Source organism: Struthio camelus, chromosome 27 (assembly GCF_040807025.1).
Source record: "Struthio camelus isolate bStrCam1 chromosome 27, bStrCam1.hap1, whole genome shotgun sequence".
NCBI classification, from domain to species: Eukaryota; Metazoa; Chordata; class Aves; order Struthioniformes; family Struthionidae; genus Struthio; species Struthio camelus.
This window is the reverse complement of record NC_090968.1, coordinates 1,006,300-1,026,615: the sequence shown is the minus strand read 5'-3', so window position 1 is coordinate 1,026,615 and position 20,316 is coordinate 1,006,300. Positions and strand designations below refer to the sequence as shown.

The window sequence follows — 20,316 nt, the reverse complement described above, 5'->3', positions numbered from 1 at the left end:
CTGGGGTGCCCCGGGGCATCAGCGTGGGGTCGGGGACATCAGCCTGGGGTGCCCTAGGACATCAGCGTGGGGTCGGGGACATCAGCCTGGGATCGGGATACCAGTGTGGGCTGGGGGGGGGGCACCAGCTGGCTCTCCCCATCCTCGCGGGCACCCTCCACTGCCCCCACTGCGGGCACCCCCAGCACCCCCCCCCACCACCTTGCCCCCGAACAGACCCGAGATAGGGGACAGAGCCTCGAGAAAAGGTTTTAATGCTCGGTGGAGTTGCTTTGGAGTTGCAAAGGGAGAAGAGGCGCCCCAGCCCCAGCGGCAGGGGGGGTGGAGGGGGGGACGCCGCCGCCGCGGGGGGGCTTAGAAGCATTTCCGGTGGACGATGGAGGGCCCGGCCTCGTCGTACTCGGGTTTGCTGATCCACATCTGCTGGAAGGTGGAGAGCGAGGCCAGGATGGAGCCGCCGATCCAGACGGAGTACTTCCGCTCCGGGGGGGCGATGATCTGCAGAGACACCGGGAGCGACGGCCTTAGGATCTGGCCGCAGACCCCCCATTTTGCCGCTTTCCAGGTGGGAGAAACCCCGTCCCCGTGCTACCCCTGCTGTCCCGTCCCGGCTACCCAGACCCCCGGCAAAGGGGGCACCCAGGGGCTTCGTGGTACCCAACAACCAGCAGCCGCCCTTCCTCCCCGGCGCCCCCGCCGCCTACTTTGATCTTCATCGTGCTGGGAGCCAGGGCTGTGATTTCCTTCTGCATCCTGTCGGCGATGCCGGGGTACATGGTGGTACCCCCGGAGAGCACGTTGTTGGCGTACAGGTCCTTGCGGATGTCGATGTCGCACTTCATGATGGAGTTGTAGGTGGTCTCGTGGATGCCGGCGGACTCCATGCCTGCAGGAGGGGAGGCAAGAGAGATGCTGGGTGACGGGCAGCCCGAAACGCCGCCGGCCTTGGGAGGTGCCGGGCCCGCCGGCGCTCGCTCCCCGTCGTGGTGGGGCCTCACCGATGAAGGAGGGTTGGAAGAGGGTCTCGGGGCAGCGGAAGCGCTCGTTGCCGATGGTGATGACCTGCCCGTCGGGCAGCTCGTAGCTCTTCTCCAGCGAGGAGGAGGAGGCCGCCGTGGCCATCTCGTTCTCGAAGTCGAGGGCCACGTAGCAGAGCTTCTCCTTGATGTCGCGCACGATCTCCCTCTCGGCTGCGGGAGGCAGGACGGGCGGTGAGGGCGGGCGGCCGGGCGCCGCGGTCCCCCCGCCGTCGCCCGCCACGTACCGGTGGTGACGAAGGAGTAGCCCCTCTCGGTGAGGATCTTCATGAGGTAGTCAGTGAGGTCGCGGCCGGCCAGGTCGAGGCGCATGATGGCGTGGGGCAGAGCGTAGCCCTCGTAGATGGGCACGTTGTGAGTGACGCCGTCGCCCGAGTCCAGGACGATACCTGGCGGGGGGGAAGAGCAGCGTCGCCTCGGCTCCCGCGCGGCCCGACGGGGGGGAGCGCCGGAGGGACGAGCGGCTACTCACCGGTCGTGCGGCCGGAGGCGTAGAGGGAGAGCACGGCTTGGATGGCGACGTACATGGCGGGGACGTTAAAGGTTTCGAACATGATCTGCAAGGAAAGGCCGTGAGGGTCAGTGCGTCGCCCGGAGGCGCGTGGGTCAATGCGCTGCAGGGAGACGCCTGGGGCAGCGCAGGGCACGGAGATGCGAGGGGGGTCGGAGCATCGCGGGGGCACATCTGGGGTCAGAGCATTGCATGGATACATCCGGAGTAGGAGCACTGCCCAGACACATCTGGAGTAGGAGCATCACATGGACACATCTGGGGTCGGAGCATCGCCCAGACACATCTGGGGTCGGAGCATCGCCCGGATGCAGGTGGGTCGGAGCATCGCCCGGAGAAGTTGCGCGCGCCGCACCGGCCAGAGCTCTGCCCTTAATAACTCACCAGGCTTTGACCCACCCTCCGCTATTTGAGCACTGGCACCTGCAGCCCAATGCGCCCCCTCCGCACGCAGCTCGCCGGACCCCCGCGCCCTCGAGACCCTCGCGCGCATCCGCCTTCGTCGCCCTCCCTCGCTGGCCGGCGGCACTGCTGTACCTGGGTCATCTTCTCGCGGTTGGCCTTGGGGTTGAGGGGCGCCTCCGTGAGCAGGGTCGGGTGCTCCTCGGGCGCCACGCGCAGCTCGTTGTAGAAGGAGTGGTGCCAGATCTAGGGTGAGAAAAGGGGGGGGGTCACAGGTGCCCGACCCAGGGGGACCAGCCCACTCCTCCGGCCGCTGCCGTCCTCACCTTCTCCATGTCATCCCAGTTGGTGATGATGCCGTGCTCGATGGGGTACTTGAGCGTGAGGATGCCCCTCTTGCTCTGCGCCTCGTCGCCCACGTAGCTGTCTTTCTGGCCCATGCCCACCATCACGCCCTGGCGCCGGCGGGAGAGACGCCTTCGTTAGGCTCATCGATGGCTCGCGCCCTCGGGGCTCCCGCTTTTCCGCGGGTACCCACCTGGTGCCGGGGGCGCCCCACGATGGAGGGGAAGACGGCGCGGGGGGCGTCATCGCCGGCGAAGCCGGCCTTGCACAGCCCGGAGCCGTTGTCGCAGACCAAAGCGGTGGTCTCCTCCTCGCACATGCTGCGGCCGGGAGCGGCTGCCGATCGGGGCACCTGGGGAAAAGCTGGGGTGGAGGGGAAAGGCCGTGAGACCCGGCGCCGCGGCAGGAGCGACGCTGTGTGCCCCGGGGGCTCGGCTCGCAAACGAGAAGGTGGGGGAGCGAGCGCCATCCCGGCTCGTGGTGCCGAATCCTCCCGTGCCCGGCTCGGGCTCGTCCCTCCCCGGGGGCGTGCGGGGAAACGGGTCCGGCGCTTTCGGCCCCATGACCCCCGGGGGCTGCTTCCCCGTCCGGCCGGTGCAGATGTTGCTCTCCGACACCCCGCACGGGTTCAAAAGCAGCGGGCGGGTGGCCGGTGGGGAGTCCATCACTCCTGGCGTCGGGGCTCGCCCGTGGGAAGAGCCGGCATCGCGTCTCCCGTGGGAGGTGGCCGTGTCAGCCGGCCCCGGCGCAGCCGCCTGCCCGCGCCGCTCCATCGCCGTCCTTGGAGCCGTCCGCATGTTTCCCGGCAGCTCCGGCCGGGGTCAACGTGTTGCTTCGCCCTTGCCGCCTTTCCCCCCAAAACGGCAATCACCTCCCTCGCTCAGGCGGGTCCGGCGGGGCTCCCGGCGCCGCCGCTCCCCTCCCGGGCAGGAGGGATCCTGCCCAGCAGTCTGGCGCCCGGGAAGCGAGGCCCCGGGGATGCTCCCTGGGGCAAAACACCCCACGATGGGCAAAAAACTAAAAAAATCACAGTGCCCCGTCCCGTGGCCGGAGAAGTCGGACCGGCTGCAGCAGGGCTTGGCGCTCCTGCCGCTTGGCGAGCGCTCCCCCGCCAGGCCCTGCACCCGGCGTGGGAATTACCCGGCAGTGCCCAGCAGTGATTTCCCCCCCCCCCCACCCCGCTAAAGCTGTTCTGGGCTCTGTGCAAACCCAGCCCAGGGCACCGCAGCCGAAGGGGCACCTGCGGGGTCCCCGCGTTGCCTTAAGGGCTGGTTTTCGCCTTCCAGCTCTGCGCCAGGCTCCTGCAAGCGAAGGGAAAGCAGACGTCTGCAGTACTCACCGCGGACGCGAGGGCTCCTTTCCTCTGGGACCGAGTCCCGCTGTGCCTTTGGTATAAATACCAGTGAGACTTTGAAACCTCAGAGGCGGATCCTCTCTAAACAAAGGCCCTAAATAGGCTAAGTGATGGTGTGTTAGCCATATGGCCATATAAGGTGCTTTATTTCATTAAATTGACCTTGGACTGGTGGTCGGACCCGGCACAGTTAATTATTGTAAGAAAAATGTATGCAGGGATGCTTGGGAGGCAACAGCCCCTTTGTGAGTCTGTTCCTTTTATGCTACACTTTGATAAACAAGCGAGACACAAGTCCTTATAAGCTACGTTCGGAAAAAAGAAGCGGGAGCACCTCCGGTCCCCGGGAAGAAGCTACCAAGAATGGCCTTTGGCCCTCGCTGGCCCGACCCAGAGAAATCCCACCGGAGAGCATCGCGGCGATGCAACGCCTGCACCCCCGGCATCCCCGGGGCTGGCAGCAGCGCTTTGCCCAGGGAGGGTACTGGCACCGCCAGCATCCCCGGGGCCCTCGTGGCATTGCTGCCTCCCAGGCCCCTTCCTCTCTTTTTGCCCCTTTTTGGGGCTTTTGGGGTTCCCGGTTAAGCACTCCACAGCTGGAGCCAAAACTCCCGGCCCCGCGGGGTGGGAAGGACGTCCCAGCACCCCAAAGCCATGCCCGGGGCCCGACCGGAGGCTGCCCGACTCCCCGCCACCTTTTTAAGGGTGATGGTCCCAAGCTGGGGACATCCGCGGAGCCAGGGAGCAGCAGGGATGCTCGTTGCGGTGGGGGGGAAACCGAGGCACGGGCAGGCGTCCGGCCGCCAGCCCCGATGTCCGGTGCGGGGCGGCACCGGCGCAGCAGTAACTCCCCCTGGTGAGGGCTCCCCTCCGCCGCAGGGACCCAGGCGTCCGGGGGGGCCGGGCCCCCACCTCCGAGGACGTCCCCGGCGGGTGGCTCGGGGTGGGGGGGCACCCAGCCCCAGCACCCTGGCCCGCCGCCAGCCATGAGGTCACCGAGGCAAAAGGTTGCCTTATATGACATGCTGCGGTGGGAAAAAAAGAAAAAAAGAAAAAAAGGAGAGAATGGAAAAAAAATAAAAGGGGGGGGGTCGGCTGGAAGTGGTGCCGAGGGTGACAAAAAAGGGACGAGGTGCCCGCGGCCGGGGAGATGCTCTGCCCACCGCCGCCTCGAACCCAGGGCCGGCGGAGCCCATGGTACAACACGGCCCTGCTCTGCCACCGCCCTGGCTCCCGGGCAAAAAATTCCCCAAAAGAGCATCGTTCGCCCCCAGGACCTTCGGAGGACGGGGCCGGGCGCAGCGCAGGAGGCAGCTGCTGGGATTTCGGGCGGCGCATCCTCGCGCCCCGGCGCTTTGGCACGACCAGCCCGGGCACTTCCGCTCGGCTCCCAAAAAAAGCATGCCGAAATCCCTGGGAAGCACCGGGGACCCCCCGCGCCCTGGGCAGCCGCGGAGAGTTTGCGGCTCCGAAGCCCCCCGGGGCCGGAGCGGGGCCGGGCAGGAGCGCAACCTAAAAAGGAAACGTTGCGGCACCGCAGCCAATGGAGCCGCCGGCCCCGCTGGCGCTCGGCTTTCCCGCGGCGGCGGCGGCAGCAGCAGCGCGGGGCCGGCCGCCAGCGGGCCCCGGCCCGCCGATGCCGGCGGGAATGCCAAGCATCCCGCGCCGCACGCGAGGCCGGGCCGGCCGCCGGCAGCAGCTCCGCGGAGGCTGCGCCCGATCCGCCGGGTTTGGGGGGGGGGGGGAGGGAAGCGGGTTTCGGTCCAACCCGGAGGCCGGGGTTTGCCGTGGGATGTGCAAAGTCCTCCGGCGCGCGCGTCAGCCCTCAGCACCTCCCTATATGGGTAACGTTCGCGCTTTAAACCTCTCGGGCCGCACCCGAGGGCGGACGGATGGACGGACGGAGGACTGAGCCGGGGGTGAGTGCTCAAGCCCGGAGCCAGGCTCGTTCCCATCCCACCGAAGGCAGAGGCTCGGTTAAGCATTGCTCCCGGCCTCCGGCTCCAGCGCCGCGGGAAAGCCCAGCACCAAACCCCCCAAAGAGGCAACCCTCGTGGTCGCTGGGGAAAAACAAAACCACAAAACCCCCCAAAACAGCCCCGCAAAGCATGCTTCCTTCAGCGCTTGGCTACTTTACAGAAAGAAACTTCTTTCTTCCAGGTTGTCACGCTTAGCTGGTACCACGCTCAACCCTCTGTTCAAGGTGTAACGAGGTCAAAAGCCACCGCTCTCCGAGAAGGGCAGGACGCGAGGTAGCAGCTGGCCGCTGACGTTGGATGCGCGGCCCTTGTTTAAGGCCGTAATGCAAGAAAAACTGCCCAGAGAGGGTCACTGGTCCCGGGGATAACTTAAAAGCAGCAGCGGTTTGCCACCAGCTCCTCTCCTCGGCGGAGCGTCTCTGCTCAGTAATGCAAAAGGTCCTCAGAAAACGCACGAGACTTTGCCCCGGTTCCTGCCGGGAGCACCTGCAGACCCAGCCGAGACCTTCGGGGCCGAGGAGCGGAGACAAATTCGCTGATATTCACTACCAATTTGACCCGTCGGCGAAGGCATCGCTGCTTCACGAGGGGCTTTCACACCTAGTGTCCCCTCGCCGTCCCCAGGGTCGCAGCAGGCGGCTCCTTCTCGCCCACGCCAAGAGCGTCAGAGCGACACGGACACGGGGGGGACGAACGCCCCTAAACCAGGGTGGCAAAAACCCACCTCCCAGTGTGGTTTAAATTAATTAGGTCTGCAAGTTAGTTCCCAAAGATGCCGTGAAGTCACCTGGCTTCCTTCCTGCTGCCAGGGGTAGCCTGTTTCCAAAAATGACCAAGAGATTGCAGTAGAGGTGTCATGCTAGAGGTGCCTGCTGTAAATAAATAAATACCCTAAACATATCAGTTCCCCCCACCTTGGCCAGTAACTCTGCTCCCCTCCAGCTCCACAAACTAGGTCAAAGAAAACATTCCCGCTGTCCCAAGCAACAAAAGAAACCCATGCAAGGTAACATAATCCATCTGTATTAAACTGTACACCAAAGAACTTCGTTTGCCATTTTGCATGTAGACGTACAAGCCCGTTACATATATAGCACGTATATATGTATCCCAGGCGGAAAGGCAACTCTCGCCTTCCTCCCCTCCCAGGAGCCCAGGCAAGCGGCCGGGTCCCAGGGCCGTGGAGTCCTCCCACCCCGGCCGGCCCCGCGCGAGAGGCGATGGCCTCGCAGAGCCATCGCGCAACACGCAGCAGCCGAGAGCCTCCTCCGCTGCAACACCGGTGTGAGCCGAGCCCGACCCTTCGCCGTCCAGCCCAGCTCAACGGCCGCGGCGAAACCCCCAGCCGGGAAAAAGAATAAAATAAGCAGACGTCCCTCACCGTTGCTGCAATTCAGCAGCTCGTGCAAAGCAGGGCTGCGTCTGAGCACCTTCTCCCCCAAAACACGGACACGCGGGTCTCCAAAGGCAGGAGAAAGCCCAAGGGCTGGGCCCCTTCCTACCTCACCCAAGTACCAGCGAGTGGGACACGCTGGGCGCCGCAAAGATGGGTTATCGTATGGGGCGAGAGGGGTTAGGAAGGATTTGATCTTAAAACTACAGCAAAGACTCATCTACTCCAACCAGCTGAGCCGAGGGCACAGTTTAGCAATCAGGAAAGAGAGGCAAAGCAGAGCACCAGTTAGCTTGGGCAAGTCCCACTTTGGAAAGCACTTGAAGAGGTTTCCACACCTCAGGGTTGTAGAAACTCACGAGGAACTCCCCCAGAAGCTGGGTTAGCCACAGATTAAAGAGTTACACGACTGCTTCAGCGTTAGATTCGGTCTTTGAATTTCCAGTTAGCTTTTCCCCACACCTCAAGCTTCAGCCTCGCTTCGCGAGCCCGACGCCGGGCGCTGAGATTTCGCCCGCTCCCACTGAGGTCAGGTTACTGATTTCACCGCGATTACTGGGGGAGGGAGGGGAAGGGTCACTACACGGTAGAAATCATCTGCTACGGGAGGAAACAAATCTTCCTTAGGCCTAGAAGGAAGGTAGATGGTTCACAGGAAACATGGTTAAGGCAAGAGGCCTAGCGGAGATCCATCAGTACCACGTCCCTCTCCATTACTGTCACATGATTGCAGGTCTGGAAGAGAGAGGAGGAGAAAAGAGGGGGCAGAGGGTTAGTCAGACGTTGCCACAGCTCAGCTAAGTCTGCTCTACCTCCGTACACAACCTGCGCCCCAGAGCAGCCCCCTCTTGCAGGGCAGAAAGCGAGATGGACCAGGAACCAGCGCCCTGCCCAGCATCATACGGAGACCGTGGCAGGACACAAATACAAACCTCTCCTCCAAACCCACTGCCGCTCACCCCTGCCTCAATCCGACGCTGCAGGGAAGCGTGCCTTTTCGCACCTCCATCTCGCGCTAACAGCTCAAGAGACAGCATTTGCGTCTCGGCTCCAGAGAGAGGCAAGCCCCTGCCAGCCCCTGACTGTCTCTCCTGCCTTGGGTCTTAGCCTGGCACCCCGTGACAGCTAAACCCAAGCAGCCAACGTGCCCTGTGGCACACAGCCCTGCAGCCCCCGCTGCCTTGCGGGTGACTTACGGTGAAGAGAGGGGGGTCTTTGGAGTGCGGGTGGAAGCCTTTCTGCCGGCAGAAAGAGATCTCCTCCAGGCCGTGCTCTGTCAGCTTGAAAAAGCCCGTCCTGCAGTAAAAAACCACAAGCTCTGAACAGCCCAAGCCTCTGGGAACAGGAAAACCTGTTGCTGCGTTGGAAGGAGCCCCCCCGAGCCCGCTCGTCTCGAGCGAGAGCAGAGATCCACGCCGCGGGATGCTCCTCTCCCAGCTCCCAGCTGCAGAGCCGTCTCCTTACTTGGGGGCCGAAGGGAAGGCCTTCCTCGCCCCGTTTCCATACTCACTCCTGGTATTTCGGGGAACACACAATAGCAATGGACTCTGGCAACATCATCTGGTAGGAGCAGTGCGTGTGCAGGTCCACGCTGGAGAGGAAGGCCGTCTGCGTGGGGTGAGTCTGAAACACAGGGCAAAATAAAGGAGAGGAAATTACAGCAGGGTTGGAGGACGGGTCCGAGGCTGCGTCTGCCAAGATAAGACCATAACAGAGATGAGACATTGCTCCTCACGTGGCACAGGGTACCTGCTTGCGCACTGTTAACAGACAGAAAACGGCTTTGGATTGACCCAAAAAGGCTGCTCCTCTTTTCTATTTGGAAAAAGCGCAGGAAGAGCTCCAGGTTTCTGACCACGTCCCACGCAAACTTACATTTTAGGGCACAACACTGGCCTTGCTTTGATGCATGCCTCCCTGAAGGGCAGTCACTTCACACGCTTCTGAAATGCGGCTACCTCTGGGGCACAGCACGTCAGGCACGTAACATACTGCCAAGACGCTTCAAGATACCACATCCCACCGAGATGGTCAAAGGTTTTAAGAACTCAGGCAGCAACTGCTTCACCCGACTGGCTGAGGGTTAGATTTCATAGCCAAGCTCTTGCAGAAAGGTTTTTTTTCCTTTTCCCTTTTGCTTGTTTGTTTTTTGTTGCAAAGACTAGCAGGAAGGTCAGAGGGATTTCTGCAGGTCTCTGCACGTTACGGGCCTGACACCAAAGAGTTAATGCCAAAAGCAGACAGCCCACACATATCAGGCACATGCAGCAGGCACTTCTTTGTCAAAGCCTGGGAGGCAGCTGCTGCTTTCGAGAGATTACTCAGCAGCACCAAACGTTTTGCTTGGCACCGATCCGACTGCCAAAGGCTCCGTGGGGACAGGCAGCAGGGCAGCGCTGAAGCCAGCGCAGGAATCTGGAACTGGCACATCCCGTGGCAGAACAGCACACAGCTGGCTGCAAAAGGCAGTGCTACTACGAGCACGCACCGCGGGGTAGGCTCTGCCCTCGCAGCGGGAGCGCCGTGCGGGAGGCCAGGCTGCCCGGACAGTGCTTCCGCAGTTGGCCTTTAGCTGATGAAATGTGAGCTCCATGCCTAATACCCCACTTCCAATTGGACCAATGCTTTAGGAAAGCCACCTGAGCTTAGAACAAGCCTGGATTTTCACAGCAGTGTGAGCAGTGATGGCACCTGAGGGATGAATCCAGGATGCTCCCTGCTCCCTACCGTCTCCCCCAGCATATCCTCCTCCACCAGCCTGGCTCCACACACCCCACTCCTTCCCGGTTGAATCCAAGGCCAGTCTGGAAGCGAAGCAGGGACAAGAGACTCACGTGGATCCAGCCTAGCGTAACGAGGCCGTGCTGATCCTGGATCAGGAAGAGCTCCTCCTCATTCTCCGTGTTGCAATAATCGGGGCCTCCGTACTGCTTGGGAACGATGACGTGCGTTATCGTGAACTCATTCCTCATCTGCAAGGCAGCGCAGGGAGGCCGTTACCCTTCAGACCCCCCCTCTCCCCACCAGCAGTCAAAACTGCTGCCGCCCACCGGCGCAAAGGGAATTTCTTAAGCTTTGGGAATGAAGTAGTTTTGCATTCACCACACAGGGGGCCCAGCTGAGGGAAGGCCAGCTCCAGAATCAAACCCAGGGACACCTCTACCATCCATTTACAGGTCACAGAAATCGTGACTGCAAGTTACTGACAAAGGAGTCACAGGATTTTGGAGTCCGAGCACGGCCCACAGCTTTCTCCTAGACTTTGCTGTGATGCAGCTCAAAGAAGCCCTGGATACCCACCCAAAGGAAACCTCTCCACTTGCTAGGGGATGATGCCTCATAATTAAATAACCAATATGTTCCTGGAAGCAGCTGGATTGCACAAAGTTGTTATGTCAAACAACTTCTTGTGAGCAGACCAGCCCCAGGAGACTCAGGGGAGACAGGCTGGAGTTGTCTTTGGTTTGTGTGGGCAAAACCTGGTCTTCGTGAGGGTCCTAGTTCACAACTGCGATCCCTCAGTGCTGCTGGTACCAAGAGGAAAAGTCACCCGGAGCTGCCCGTCACTGGCAACACGGGAACGTTGTGCTTAAGGCAGGTACCCAGCAGAGAGTCATCAACAGGAGACAGGAAAATGAACACCCACAGGGACCTGGCAGCTGTCAGCTCACATTAACATGCAGCCTGAGGAAATCCTAATGTACAAGGGAGGAAAAGGAGAGGCAGATCATCCCCAATGCTCCTATGAAATCCTAGTCATCGGTGACACTGCCCTATAACCATTTGCAGCAGAATCCGGCTGCTGGGCAAGGATTTCTGGAGCTGCTCTAGCCTTTTTCAAAGCTATTGCATGGGGTTAAACCTTGGGAGTATAGCCCCGGGCCATTTTTAGGGTCTTAATTAGGATTAGCACCTTACCAGCTTCCCACAGAGGATCCCGCATGTCTCCACACCCCGAACTGTGTTGGCATCAGCCAGCTGGAGGAATTTCTGGCAGAGCTCCCGAGGGACGATGACCTGGCGAAGAACATCCACACTTGCGTCTGTGGGGAGAACGGGAACACAGTGAGCACTGCCGCCAGGGACACTGGAGAAAAGTTCCCTCAGGGCAGTACCCAGAGGGACTAGACTGAAAAAAATCAGCCTGGAAATATTAACTATTCTAATGTCTACCCTTACAACAGCATTCACGCTTTAATGAAGTCACTGTGGCACTTTACGAAGTCGTTTATGGTCACTACCTCTTTCACACAGGGAAACAGATACACAGAGAGAAGGAAATCTTTACAAGCGTGCCCAAAACCTAGCATTTTGCTAAAGAAAACGAAAACATGAACACTTACAAAGTGTCATTTAAAGTAAGATGTTTCACTGGTCAAGAACCAGTAATTTGGAAAAGACTGAATCAGTATTTTGGTGCCATATTTGGCAGAAGAAAAGAATTTAGCCAGCCTAGCCAGGAACTAAACCCCAACCTCCAGTGAGTACTTGGACCTACTAAAATCAAGAGCCAAATTAGGCTGTAGACTTTAGATCAGCAGAGAGACCGGGCTGGAGAAGCGTATGGGATTGATTCCTGAAAGGAGCCAGTCCTCCCCAGTCCTACGAAACCTTTGCTGGACCATGGTGAGAATATCCAGTGACTTGGAAGAGCAAATCCCTGGAAGGGATGGAGCCATGACCAGATACTTCCAAGCCTTCCAGCCCCAGCAAGGGAGAAGGCTGCACTGAGATGTACTAACTGTTTTCCGTGCTCTCCAAAGCACTAGGTTTCAAAGATCTGTCCACAACAGGAGGTTTGGATGACACAGTCCCTGCCGACGGACTCGCAGGCTGAGTTGGAGAGACAGGAACCTTCAGGGTTAAATCAGTTGGGGGCTTTTCCACGCCAGGGATGAGGGGCCCATCCAGGGATTTGGGACTCAGCTCCGGCTTGCCAAACTCCTGCACTATCCTCAGACGCTCCTTCTCCAGGTCCTGCCGTCGAATCATCTCCTCAAAGGCATGAAACTGCTCTTGCTCTGCCTGCTGCTGCTTCATTAGGGCTACCCGGTTCCTCTCTTCTTCCAGCTGCTGTTGCAAAGCCAAGTTGCGTGCAAATTCCTCTTCCTCCTCCTTCTGCAGGGAGAAATACATCAAAGGACATCAGCAGACAGCAGAACACAAGCTCGAGGCAGGAGCCTACGCACTGTCATTCCTTTGGAGCTGTAGCTTTCAACCTGTTGCCTGCAGACCCTCATCAATGCCAGATTACTTTTAGAAGTAGCCTGCAAAAGGTAACCAGCAAAAAGCATTCCTCCTGCAAGGAAGCTCTGGCTTGCAAACCAGAGATCTGCACTTCCATCCAAACAGCTACCTAGACCAGGACAGTAAACTGCTGCCTTATCCCTCCTCGCACAAATATAATTCCAGATTCCTTTCCCTCTGTCCTAGCTGCAAAAAACGCACTCACCCACAGCAAAACTGACCGTAGAGTTTTCTGCTTTGCCTGCAGAAGCCCAGATGCCTGCCTGAGCTGCTACCAGCTGCCTGACGAGTTTCTGAATCATGAGGCCTGTACCTCGTGTTGGGACAAAAAGGAAAAGCAAGCAACCAAACAATGTATCCCCCCCTGTAATGAAAGGTGGAAGCTGGTGCAGTTGTTAGATAACCATATGCGAGTGCATCTATCTCCCCCTCTGCTCTCTGCTCCCTTTGCAAGAGCTTTTGAAGAACGACCTAAAACAAGAAAAAGCGCAAGATATGGGGACTCCCAGCTCGGACTGCCTCCAGGACGTGCCACAAGAACAGATGCAGGGATGCCTGTGACAGATTCACCTACATAATAGCAGCAGAAAGGAGATTGAGCCAGCCGATTCCCTCTGGTACGGGTGACAAGGCTGGATGGACCCTGCAAGCTAGGGCTACCTAGACTTCACATTTCAGTGCATCCAGGGAGCCCTGGAGACCTGCCCTCTTCCAAACCCTTTGTGGCTGTGGGTTTTCTGGGGAGCACGGGCCTCCAGTCTCCTCTCACTCACCTTCCGCTCGCTGTACTTAGCATAGTCCTTGGCGTACCTCTTTAATAGCTCCTTCTTGAGCTCTTCAGCTCTGGGGAAGGCTACTTCTTTCAGTTTCTGAAGGAAGGAAACATGCATGGTTGTAACCGCAGGACCAGAGTGGATGCAAGGATCAATGGACATGCAGCACCCAGAGAGAATAAACCCTCCTCTGGCACGTGGTGCAGGAAGGGCCCAAGCAGTTCCACCACCGTCTGCAGACAGGCTGGGAGGCTGCAGATAGGCAGCCATGCTAGCTAGGTGGCACAGACAGCACCATCAGCAACACCGAGCATGAGCTTAGGTGGTGCTGTCCTTTGCTCTTCTGGTCAATGTTGAGCAGAGAGGGCAGGAGCTCCTTCTGGCTGTGAGCAACCTCCGAGGACCTCCCGGGCAACCCTTTGAGGAACTCTGCACTAGGCATCCAGTCACGGCGCAAGGAAAAGCCAGGGCTGCTTGACAGGCAGAGAGTTTAGCAGCAAGCAAAGGAAGCCCCAGCGCTCAACAGAAAGTAAATTAGATGATACAACCACAGCCAGCCCAGCACAGGTATGACTGAGTAAAAAAAAGCCCAAACTATAACTGCCAAGGGATCAGGGCTGCCCGGATGAGCCAGCGCTTCTCAGAGTGAAGAGGGATCGCTCGTCCCGGAGCCACTAAAACGCAAGATCTCTGACCCCAAAACTTTTCCAAAAGCAGCCCTTAAAGACTTGGCAACAACATTACTACTTACTTTCACTGTTTCCTTCTTTTCAGGTATGACAGCATTTTTGTAATCACGGTGCTTGGGCAGCTTCTCTATGAAGAGCCTGTAAACACGAGAGCGATTGTGTTTCTGAATGACAGCGGAAAGGGGCAAGCACGAGGCAGTAAGTGGGGTTTTGGGGGTACAGAGCATTCCCTGGCAGCACAGACCGCCTGCTCTGCCACCTCCCTGGACCCTGCTCCCTGCAATCAGGATGCTTGTCCGCCTTTCTGCAAAAAAAACCATAATGCCCTTCTGAGGTCTTCAGGGTACACAGGGGATCCTGTCCAGTCCCAGGGGAGCACCTCGCACAGGGGATTTTTCCTGCACCTGGGCTTCAGACACGATCCTTCGGCACAAATACATTTGCTTTTAACAGAAATATTAATAAACTAGTCTAAAACACACAGGACTCTGGCAGCAACTCAGGAAGGTCCTCAGGCACCTGCCTACATCTCCGTGAGCATCCAAAGGGATTGCGGGCAGGCTCAAGGACTCAGCTGACTCAGTGCTCATACTGTCCTTCTGCACCAGGGAACAGAGCAGCTTGTGCGGGGGAATTAGCTCAGACCTTGAAAACAAAATTTGCAGGTAGGCTAAAAGCAAGTTCACAGCGTCCTCAGCTGCTACAGCAGAAGTCTTTCGCCTCTGTTGCACGACCGCGTGTACGATGAATAAACCCAGTTGCTTTAAATCCCCAGCCCTCTGGGCAAGGGAAGTGCTTTCTGCAAACCCAAAACGCTCCCAGTTGCCATGGTGAGCACAAAGATGCTCTTGCCAGAGGTTGCAGGATCAGCAGAACCACGTCACTGCCCAGAGCCACGGAGAAGCCCTCGCTCTGTCCAAAGAGCCCAGCAAGGTCCCTGCTCCCAGCTGGTGGTTGTGAAGTAGGTCACTGTGTCGAGGAGACAAAATATGGCTGCGATTGCTGCCAACAGCTTGCAGATTAAAATGGAAGGGATTAATTAACAAGGATTAAGAGCAGATGCTGGCCTGGGAAGGGTAGGGAAACCAGCTGGGTTTCCACAAGTAAGAAAGGCTGGAAAATGGGCAGGATGGGAAGTGCTTGGGCAGCCAGAGGAAGATTTCAAGGCAAGACCAGGCAGCAGCAGACTGGGGAAGGAGGCAGAAGAAGGGAAGGAACAGTTTGCATTTCCTATCCACAGCTCATCCTAGTCTTGGCAGCGCTTAATCCCGCAGCTCCCATCACCAGAAGTTTTGGGCTCGTCCAAACCTCCAAGCGCTCCTGGGTCCACTGTGAACAGCAGCTGTTTGGCACTGAGCAGTCGCTTCACAGGCTATTTTTAAGCACTGCTGCAGTCCACGTGCCAAGCCGGTGTCTCCCCAATCCCTCGCAAAACCCCACGCAAACCCTCGGAGCCAATCCTAGCAGAGCCCAGGAGCTCACAGCCACGCAGGCAACCCAGGAGCCCAAACACCACAGGAAATCCATGTCTTTTTTTTTTTTTCTTCTTACTTTGCTCTAGCAAAAGCAACCTACTATGCCTGCTGGTGATTCAAGGACAAATCTGCTCAGACCAGCATGGAAGAAGCTGTTCCCAGTACAGTAAAACAACAGAAGCAAGCAGATGTTTTCCCAGGCGACAAGAGATATGTCCTAAAAGTCCATTTTGGTTATACTTACAGATACCCATGCAGCCCTCCAGCCCCTCATGAGGACAGCTGGGCAACTAGCTTCATTTCACACAGGGGAAACAGAAGTGCTGAGCAGCTAAATGACTCGCACGAGATCAAGCAGGCAGTCTGGTGCAAAGCAGGGAGCTGGCCGCCTCGACGGGAATCTCAGTGCCAGTCCACCTTGAGATCACCCCGGGCCTAGACAAGATTCTCCCAAAATCCCAAGGCTTGAATCTCGCAGCGAGATCAACAAGATCTGGGGAACACGATATTGGGAGAAAAGAGAAATCCAGTTTCCTAAGGCCACGCAGTCCCCGCTAAGACAAGGACTCGCTCCCAAGGACAGAGCGCTTGCTCCCAGCAAATGCACCGAGTGCAGGGGTGCAGCCAAGAGCCTCTCGCTTACTTCTCAAGGATGGAGTTGTCCCCAGGAGGGACATCCCCATCCCCAGCCAGAGCCGGATGCGGAAAGCGCCTGCACGAGGCCATACACTCAGGTAGGGAACTCGGCTCTGAGAAAGGACAGCCAAAGTCCCCAGCTGCATCACTGACTGCATATTTAGGCTCAAGCTACAGGGGAAACAATTCAGGCCCCATTTCTGGCAAGGGGAGAGCAGCTCAAGTCCTGCTAAAGGCACCATTTAGGATGCTCTTGCCTTCTGGATCACGCCCTCGGGGAAGCACACCTAGAAACTCTGCCTCAAGCCTATTGCCTTCACTTGAGCTACAGCATCGCTACGGAAAAGACAGGCCTTCATTTAAAGAAATGCAATGACAAGGTTAACTTCATATCTTCATATAATCCAGACCGGCCACTCAAATTCATCAGCATTGGGAAAAGCACACTGCTGACACAAGAGTCTTTCACCTTCCCGGCAGCCTAACAATGAGGCTAACGTAAATGCCACGAGCATTTAAAAGCTGCTGGAGGGAAAACACGCCAGCACCTATCATTGCAATAATGAAACAGCAAAGGTGCACTTAATTCATTTGTTTAGCTAGAAAAGAGTTTCTCCTTTGGCTCCAGCTACGTAACCAGCCTGGAAAACTTCCCAAGGGTTTTACACTTCCCAGCTCCCTGAGCAGCGTCCCAGGGAGCTCGCTACAATGCCCATAAAAGCTCAGGAAGTGTAAGGCGGGAAGCAAAGCTAATCAGAGAAAAATGCATTGGATTTAAGGGGCAGGAACCCTGCACACGGGGGCAGGGAGAGAAAATGCCAGCAGAGATGCCAACCACATTCGGGATATGTAGGTAACGTGGGCGCAGCAGAGCGCATACCAGAGCCGGCCCTTCGACCACTAAAACTGGGAGAAGGTGGGAGGGACAGGCTTTTGGCCAAAAAGCCTAAAGAAACAGGACAATTGGTGCCATTGGGTTATTTTCTGAGGATCGTGGCTTTTAGCCCTTTAAACAGGCACAGGCACAGCTACAGACAGGCACGTTTGCTCTGCTCAAACTCCAAGCCGGTCAGACACAAGCCAGATCCGACAGCACGTCACCGCGTTAGCACGGCGTACGCTCCAGTGCATGGCAGCGCGGCTTTCAGACCCAAAATGGCTTTTCTCCGGCCAGCGGCTGAGACAGTAGCCCAAACACACGGCTCTGTGCTTGTCCACACAGTCAGTCCCGGCAGCTGAAATAACAGCGGGGTCTCAGCTGGATTTATACCCGATCTGGGGCTTTCTAGGAGGGTGCTCAGGACCCAAGATACCCATATGCTGTCAGCACCAGCTGACTGGGATCAGGTCCTTGGGACTCAGTCCTCTTCCCCACATCCTTCCTCAAAAGGGGCTTGGGTGCACGTGTGTACGGGGGGAGGGATTATATTGTTTCTGAGCTGTTGAACTAAACCTACACTCCCAGGCAACTGATCCCTGCGCTCGAAGGAGGAACCCACTTCCTGCTCTACCAGCCCTTAATAAACCAAATGTGAACCAGGCCTCTCTCCCAAAGCAGGCTTATTCGTGAAATCGCCAACCAGCCTATATCCTTTCCAAGAGCCCCTTTATAAAACTACGACCCTTGCCCATTCGTATGATGTGGCAGGCAAGTCAACAACCAAATTAGCTGCTCTGTGGTGGTAAAACGCCAGGAAGTATCCGCTTCTAAATACAGGGAGCCAAAAGCTCCCCGTCTGCTGACAGGAGTCCTCACTAGCTGTCGCTCTGGGATGAAGGACTATAAGGCAAGCCTGGATTTAAAAGGAACTCTTATATCCGTCCTGCAAACGGGTGAGCAGTGTTTGCCTGCTAGTACCTGGCACCTTTGCTACGTCTCCTGTTCTTTCTAACTAGGCTGGCTGGATCCTTACCCCAGCGGAAGTGAAATTCAGAACGAGCCTTTCTCAGGCCTCCTCAGCAGCAGAGCTCTGGACAGAACCCAGTTCTTCCAGGCCAGCAAGGCTTGGCTGTGGTTTTGCACACTCGAAGCAAGACAAAAATAACAAGCCTTTGTAGCAACACGGGTTCCTCGCAAATGAAGCAAAGGTGCTCTTACGTGATATATTTGTTGTACAAAATGAAGGCATACTCGATATTGCCTTCCTCCGAGTAAACGGTAGCCATGCGGAGAATTTCCACTCCAGAGCGGTAATAGCGCCGCGGTGGCACGTCCTCGTTCACTTCCACAGCGCTCCCCATCTGGATCAGCCTTCGGACTCGCTCCTCCGGTGGGAGGCTGACATCGGCGTGATCAGGCATAACGACGCGCATCAAAGCTGCCACAGCGCCGACAAACCCTGGGGTGGGAGGAAAGGCAAGCGTGTCAAAACCACTGCAAGCAGGTAACTTATCCAGGCTCCTCGGAACCTCCCTTCCTGGACAGAAATCATTTCTCCAGCAGAGGAAAGTCTAATGCATGGGCCAAGCAGGCCTCAGGGAGGAATCTGGGAGAAGCCAAGCACTTTTTGGAGACAGCGCTTGGATATTTATGATCTGAAAGGCAGCCACAAGTTCAGGATTACTCTTTGATTTCAAGCTAGGGTTTGACCAGTCTGAATCCTACCCCTGCTAGCTATGGCAAGGCACACCTTTCCCAACTGCTGCTTCTTTCCTCCTCGTCTCTCCACACAACGAAGGAAGAATCTGCCACTTTTCCCCTGTCATTAGTCTGGGGCAGGGGCAGCAAAGCCATTCATTTGGACTCAAGCAGGAGGTGCAGCTCTACGCCGGGTTTCAATGCCGCAGCGTTTGCCGTTTCGCTTACGCAGCAGGGAGAAGAGGACGGAGCTCAAGGCCGTCCTTCCAGACATCGCCTGCTGCTCCGCAGCGCTTCTCTGGCCGACAAGCTCAATCCCAAACGGCTCTCAGCCACACACGAAAACACGCTCCCTCTCTCCCCTGCGCTGTGACAGGCACACCCTGCGCCCCAGGAATGCACCTCAACCCGATCCGCGCGTCCGCTTCCCTCTTGGCTCCTACGAACCCCTTCTTGGCCAGCCGGCTCCGCTCACCCACAGCCCTGGGAACAAGCGAACAGACTCCAGGGCGAGAAAGCACCGGGACCGTTCGAGGGGAAGATAGCCCAGAAACCCTCTTCAACGCTCTTCCCCTATGCAAGTCCCTGTGGGGAACAGCCATCCTGGGCCAGCTAAAGGGTTAAACTTTCCATGAAATCATAGAGCCGAACGCGTAGCGTCTTGCCAGCCTTCCAGCAATGCCACTGCCACGCGCACGACGTCATGATTTACAGTGGCTCCTTCCTAAACAGGGGAAAGGGCCCGAGCCGGGCTAGGTGCTGCCTGAGGATCCTGAACAGTGGACAAGCTGCCTTTCTGGGGTTACCTCGGAGCTAGAAACCCCTTTTTAAGGCAGTCAGGCCCACGTTTCTCAGCCTGCATCATGGCCAAGACGCCAGAGGCCTCCGCAGGCCTTTTTCCCCTAAATAAGGACTGTGGGATTCGGTCCCGTCCGAGGCTGCCGCGACGGGGTGCTCGCTCAGGAACCGCGCCGGAGCCACAGCTCCGAGGGGGCTTCACCTTCTCCTGGGGTTCAAACCCCTGCCGAACCAGGGGGGACACTCAGCTGCCCCCCACACCGGAGCTCCCACTCGCCTCCCTGAACTGAAACCACTCTGCTGAGTGGCCACAGCCCCTTATTTCCCCAAAGGAGAAAAAAAACCACCCCTAAACCAGAGTCCCCCCCGGAGCTCCCAGCACCCCCAAACCAGAACCCCCCGGCCCTTCCTCTCACGAAAAACAACAATAAATTCACAACCCAACCCCCCCACCCCGAGCTCCTACCCGCTCCAAACCGGAGCCCCCAGCCCGAGCTCCCCCCCCCCCCCACAACGGACCTCCCTCCCCCGGAGCCGCCGGGGCTCCCTCCCACCCCCGAAGCGGAGAGGAAGGGACCCCCCCCCCCAAGGCGGACCCCCCGCACGACCCGGCCCCGGCCCGGACCTGCCGCCGCGGCGAGGGGGTCCCGCTGCCCGCCCGACCTCCCTCCCGCTTCCGGGTTGCTGCCGTTGCGCCGGCAGCGCACCGCTCCGCCCCGCCCCCTCGCTCTCAGCGGCCAATGGCGAAGCGCTGCCACATCCGGGCACGCCGCAGCCACCTGCCGCTTCCGCCCGGCCGCGCTGTGCCGGCCCCCTCGGAACACTCCTGCGGCCGTGGGGAGAGGGGGCGCGGCCATCTTGGGGCAGGGCGGAAGCCTGGCGTCACTACGTTTGCCTTGGGGGTGGGGGGTGGTGCGCCTTAAAGGGGCCGCCCGCCCCCCAAAACCACCGCTCTCCCCCCCAAAATGTCCTCCTTCACCCCAGTAACACCTCCACCACCTCCAGGAGCGCTCTCTACCAAGAACTACTCATCTTGGGCTAGAACCGAAGCACAAATCCTCCCGGCCTCCCCCACACCTGCAGGCCCGACCCATTAACC

The 20,316-nt window shown here is 58.2% G+C and overlaps 2 protein-coding genes across 3 annotated transcripts; both read right to left on the bottom strand.

Annotated features, from left to right (window-relative positions):
• Nucleotides 1-225: 225 nt before the first annotated feature.
• On the bottom strand, nucleotides 226-3,732 carry ACTG2 (actin gamma 2, smooth muscle). The gene is made up of 9 exons (XM_068921014.1): nucleotides 3,635-3,732; nucleotides 2,489-2,658; nucleotides 2,277-2,405; nucleotides 2,086-2,196; nucleotides 1,510-1,594; nucleotides 1,265-1,426; nucleotides 999-1,190; nucleotides 705-886; nucleotides 226-498 (listed from the first exon to the last, which is right to left on the bottom strand). Exons 2-9 carry the CDS (start codon nucleotides 2,612-2,614, stop codon nucleotides 355-357), a joined length of 1,131 nt encoding a protein of 376 aa, XP_068777115.1. The 5' UTR covers nucleotides 2,615-2,658; nucleotides 3,635-3,732; the 3' UTR covers nucleotides 226-354.
• Nucleotides 3,733-6,630: 2,898 nt separating this feature from the next.
• On the bottom strand, nucleotides 6,631-19,929 carry STAMBP (STAM binding protein). 2 transcript variants are annotated; one of them, XM_068921013.1, is made up of 10 exons: nucleotides 19,843-19,929; nucleotides 17,940-18,180; nucleotides 13,793-13,868; nucleotides 13,042-13,137; nucleotides 11,764-12,139; nucleotides 10,940-11,064; nucleotides 9,856-9,993; nucleotides 8,532-8,644; nucleotides 8,218-8,317; nucleotides 6,631-7,756 (listed from the first exon to the last, which is right to left on the bottom strand). In XM_068921013.1, the coding sequence occupies exons 2-10, from the start codon at nucleotides 18,152-18,154 to the stop codon at nucleotides 7,700-7,702; spliced, it is 1,296 nt and encodes a 431-aa protein (XP_068777114.1). In that variant the 5' UTR covers nucleotides 18,155-18,180; nucleotides 19,843-19,929; the 3' UTR covers nucleotides 6,631-7,699. The 2 variants fall into 2 exon arrangements, with proteins under 2 accessions (XP_068777114.1, XP_009678556.1); XM_009680261.2 differs by lacking the exon at nucleotides 19,843-19,929 and adding an exon at nucleotides 18,472-18,902.
• Between the last annotated feature and the right edge of the window lie 387 nt (nucleotides 19,930-20,316).